This window comes from Myotis brandtii, unplaced genomic scaffold, assembly GCF_000412655.1.
Source record: "Myotis brandtii unplaced genomic scaffold, ASM41265v1 scaffold583, whole genome shotgun sequence".
Lineage (NCBI taxonomy): Eukaryota > Metazoa > Chordata > Mammalia > Chiroptera > Vespertilionidae > Myotis > Myotis brandtii.
In genome coordinates, this window is record NW_005370191.1 from 126,198 (window position 1) to 131,332 (window position 5,135).

The window sequence follows — 5,135 nt, forward strand, 5'->3', positions numbered from 1 at the left end:
CTTCTTGCTGTGTCCTCCGACAGTCTTTCCTCTGTGTGTCCATCTCTGGTGTTTCTATGTGTCCAGTTCCCTCTTCTTATAAGGACACCAGTCAGATTGGAGCAGGGCCTACCTTTTTGGCCTCATTTTAACGTAATCACCTCTTTAAAGGCCCTATTTCCAAATATACACACATTCTGAGGCGCTGGGTGTTAGAGTTTCAACATACAGGTTTGGGGGGCACATAATTCAGCCCATAACACTCCCCATCTCAAGATCCTCAATTTAATTACATCTGCAAAATCCTTTTTGTTGTGTAAGGTAACATTCATTTAGTTTTGTTGGGTTAGGACATGGACCTCTTTACCCAGACCATTATTCTGTCTACTACTGGGAGCAAATGGACAAGATGAAGAATGGTTGAGAAGCCACTTGAAAGATATTTTTCTGGACTGTGTGTCAGGGAAGCAAATAGTCAAGGAGGGTTCTGATCCCAGTTCAGTCTCCTGAGATCCCACCAAGTTAGTTCAAGGGGGAGGGGGGGGCAGTTTCATCCTGGACCCCAAGCCATAGACTAAGAGGCTTTCATGTCCTGCATCCTGAGGAGCCGGGTAAGACCTCTCACGCCATACTGGGAGTAAGAGAGGACTAAGGATCCTGAGATGTGGCCCCTGGGATTCTGCAGCTGCCCTGAGGGTGAGGACCAGGGCCACAGCCTGCTGAAACCAAGATGAAAGGTAAAGTGGTGCCAGCAAGCCTTGTAATTCCCTGCCCTCCTACAGCTTCCAGTTCACAGGACAAAGATTGACCAAAGGGGACCTTGACAGGAGAGAGGTCCCAGGCTGGGCCAACCTAATGGGTGTTTGATGCTGCAGTCTACCATGACCCCGTGCTCTGAGGGGGTCCTGTGTTTGGGGTTAATGCTCTGTGGTTGTCTTGAAATTCTTAATGATTCTACCTTTGCATTTATGTTTTGGAAGTGCTGGAGTCCTGCCTCCCCTAAATGGGTTCTTGACTGCTAGCTTCCTGCCCCTACCTGGCGATAGCTGCCACCCTCCTTCCCCAGCAGGAACCTGGGTGCAGGCACAGGGAGGGTCTAGGTCAGGGTCAGGTTTGGGTACATTTGTACCAAGTTGTGGGGTAGAACCCAGAGTGCCTATGGGCATCTGCCCCAGAGTATTTCCCTGTCTGAGGGTTCTGGACAGTAAACAGCAAATAACCACCATGACAGATTGACAGTAGAAGAAAGAAAATGGTTTTGTTCTTGCTTTTTGAACAAGAGGTCCTGCATTTTTGTTTTGCACCAGACCTTACAAAATATGTAGCTGTCCCTGGTCCCCGGAGAAGGTACAGAGCCAGCCCTCCACTCCATGGTGGTCTTTGGAGAAGACCACCTTATTTCCGTAGGCAGTTTCCTTCTTTACATAATGAGACACCTGAGTTTTCCCCATGGAGACAGCATTCCCAGTTGCATCCTCTCTGTCCCCTTCTTCTCAAGCCTTTCCTAGGTCTTAGATAAGGGATGATTGGGTGGGTGAGAGTGAGGAAGCATAAAGGTGCTTACAAACAACAGATGCCCAGGTGGTTTATTGAAGTTCACACCTCAGCCCCTTCTACCACAGCCACATGTTAGCCATAGGCATGGTCCCAGCCATCTCTCCCACCAGGAAAGCTGGCCAGGTCCCCCAGAAACCTTCCTTCCAGAGTGGTCTCTTGGTATGGGACACCTGGCTCTTGAAGGGGAAGGGGCTGTGATTGATGGAACAGATGCTGCTATCTGATTAGCTGACAGCATGACCCTCCCTTTTGGAAGGCACTGCTCACCTAATCCTACACTGTAGGGCCAAGGGCCTATGGGTATTTTACACTGGGCCCCTAAGGAGACAGGAAGGGCTAATGAGAAATCCGTCAGCAATGAGAGGTGTTGCACAGTCACCCAGAAATCGCTCAAGTGGGAAGAGCAGGAGCTCTTGGCTGGGGGCAAGAGCTTGTATCCCCACTCCTCAGAAGTTGTTATCTATGTTCCAGACATCCCCGCTGAGTGCGTTGGCGGCCCCCTGCAGCGTCCAGGTGAGCAGGGCCAGTTGGCGCCGAAATCGGCTTTCCTGGAAGCCCAGGCCAGGCGCCACCCCGGAGGTGGCAGCCGCTAGGGTCTCGGAACTGCTGGAGCGGAGCAGCCGCACGTGGTTGAGCAGGGCGCCCAGCGTGTGATCTCCACGGCCCAGGAAGATGTGTCGGAATGGGGAGTCAGCCGGCGACACATACTGGGACAGGAAATAGTACTCCACCTGAACAGAGAGGGGGGCCAGGTCGAGGTTGGGGCTTGCTCCCCGCTTCCCCAACCCCCCCTTCCCCAGTCCCCCACAGCGAGCTAAAACCTGAATAACAATTCCAAACCAAAATTGGGACCTAGTACTGGCTTAATAAACACTATTGAGCAGCTTAAGTCCCACCTCCCTTTGGCTACCCAATCAGGAATGGCCACTCTGTGATGTCACCAATAGCCGGGTAGGATGTTCTCCAGTTCTGGGTTGAATTCCTTTCTTCTTATCCCTTGAACCTCCAAGTCTGCATCTAGGTCTCCCCATTCACTTCCCTGCCCAGGGCCCCAGAGAACAGTCTATCATCCTGCTGTTTCTCACTTTCTCATACCCCAGTCATATTGCCTCACCTCTGCCATTGTCCATAGCCCAGAGTCAAAGGTCAAGGGGACAGCCCCCTACTGAAGTGCCTGACTCTGCCTCATCACCCTCTGGCTCGGATACTGTTGGTCCTTCCTGAGATGGCCTTGCTCCTACCCCAGTTCTCCTCCCACCTCGCTGCTAGCTTCTCTGGTTCCTTCTGCTCCCACCTGTGAGCTGGCCCAAGGTTTGACCTCTACCTTCTGCTCTTCTCTTTACCTACAATCTAGTGTTGTTTTTTCAATCCTGGCTGCATATTCAAATCACCAGGGGAAGATATTTAAATTACCATTACCTGGGCGCCACCCTAGCAAAATCAGAATCTCACACACTCATATCTTTCAAAGGCCTCATTCATTCAAAGAGCTCATCCATGCCCTTAAACTTCAACCAGGACCTGGTGGGGACAGTAGCAATCCTGCCCTCTAGCCTTCTGGGCCTCCTCACTGGGGTAAGGGGCACCTGGACACAGCCTCACACACATGTGGACACCAACTTCTTCCAAAACCTGACCCTTGCACCCATATTCCTTCGTGAGCACCATGGTCTTCCCCAGGTGCCAGGCTCTCAGCCTTGAAGGTGAGTGGGAGTGGGGTGAGCAGACTGCTTGGAGTCAGACTGCTTGGTTTCTAATTTCAGCTCTACCACTTACTGAGATCCTGGATACATTACTTAGCCCATCTGAGCCTCTGTTTCTGTGTGCGATACTAGCAACCTCACAGATTTGAGGGAGTCCTGAGTAAGTAAAGCCGTAGCATTTGGTAGCACTCAATAAATGGCAGCTGCTATGATGATTCTCCTACTCTTCTCAACACTCAGTCTCTCCCTTTTACTTCCAAATGTCTCACATCAGTCCAGTCCCCTCACACTTAGGTGGCATGTGTTGCCCTCTGCCACCCGCACCCAGAGCTCAGTCATCATTAATATCATTCTCTTTTCAGGCCATTTACGCTCTGGCCAAATCCTTTCTAAAATTCCACTTTGCTCACATCACCTTCCTGCTCAAACACCTTCCTAGTTTCCTTGATGCCCAGACCCTAAAAATTCGAAGTTCTTATTTTGGTATTCAAGGTTCCCCATAGTTGGTTCCTAACTCATTGCTTGGTGCTCCTCTCCCCTCAGATTCTCCGTGGAGCCTCTATTCACACTCCGCTGGTCCACACACTGCTCACAAGGAGCGCCAGGCCCCATTTCACTGCCTCATCCTTACCCTGAAACTCCTTTTTGCACCAACTCAAGTTCTGTCTGTTATTCAAGACCCATGTAACAGTCTAAAGCCTGGGGTCAGCAAACGTTTTATGCAAAAAGCAAGATAGTAAACATTTTAGGCTTCTCAGGCCATTCTGTTTCTGCAGCTACTCAACTTTGCTGCTATAGCACAAAAGCAGCTGTAGACCAATAAGCATGACTGCATTGCAATAAAACTTAATTTATAAAAAGAAAGGCAAGGCCAAATTTGGCCTGTTGGCTGTAGTTTACCAACCCCTGATCTAGAGCCACAAAGTTCTCTGGGCTTAGCCTAGCCCTGTATTGCAGGTTCTGAAGTCCTTTTCCTCTCCAGCCTGAGTCTGAATCCTTTGATCTCTTACACACAGATGCTTTTAGCCCTTGGGAGGAACCTTTGGGAGTGGGATAAGGGGGGTGTCTTTTTGTGTTCCTGGAGTCTGGCACATCAGGGGTTAAAGCAAGATCTGAGAATGAACCGTGCCCAATCTCTTGTCTCATCAAGGGTCACATGTCTAGTGGAGGGGACAAAGGGAAGGGGAGAAGGAGAAATGAAGAAGGGGGAAAGGAAGAAGAGGATACTGAGGAGAGAGGAGAATGAGAGAGCGACCAGGAAAAGGAGCAAGTATGAACGAGCAAGAGGGATGAATGTGTGAACAAAGAAGAAATGAGTGATGCCAAGGGAAACGAGCAGGAACCCAAGCAGGAAAAATGGGGAGAAAAAACACAAACCTGCAAGGGGCAGACATGTTCTCCCAAAACTGCCGGTGAACACTGGGTTCCCTGCTCATCCCACACTCAGGATAGTCCTGCTTATGATTTTGCCCTACAGACTTTCCCCCACTCTCACAGTCTCTACACATCCATTTCCTGAGACAAAGAGTTGCCAGGTTGAATTCTTGGGGTGAAGAAATGGAAGGAAGAGGAGGGGTTAGAAATGGGGATGGAGTGTGGGTTGCAAAGTATTAAAGCTACGCAGGAGGGATTGCAGAGGGAATAAAATCTAGTATAACTTTCACATGACACCTCCTCCAAGCAGCCTTTCTGAGTTTCATGCATCTCATTGCCAGAAGGAAGAGAGCTCTCCACGCTCTGGATTTCTTAAGCTTTTTGTACCTCCATGGCCAGAACCCTTTGCCTCTTGTATTGTGGACCATTATGGACATGCTTTTTCTCTCCGGGGGGTTGGTGAGATGCTGGGGGGTGGGTGGGCGTGGGGGGGGGGAGGGGGCTGTGGATGGGGGGGGGGGG

At 50.3% G+C, this 5,135-nt stretch overlaps 1 protein-coding gene across 1 annotated transcript in view; it reads right to left on the reverse strand.

Annotated features, from left to right (window-relative positions):
* Positions 1-1,274: 1,274 nt before the first annotated feature.
* The window catches only part of TFR2 (transferrin receptor 2), a 15,203-nt gene continuing 11,342 nt past the window's right edge, over positions 1,275-5,135 (reverse strand). Inside the window, exon 18 of the mRNA XM_014550164.1 lies at positions 1,275-2,267. Coding sequence (XP_014405650.1) covers positions 1,983-2,267 — 285 coding nt within the window. The 3' untranslated portion in view covers positions 1,275-1,982. The remainder of the gene's footprint in view (positions 2,268-5,135) is intronic.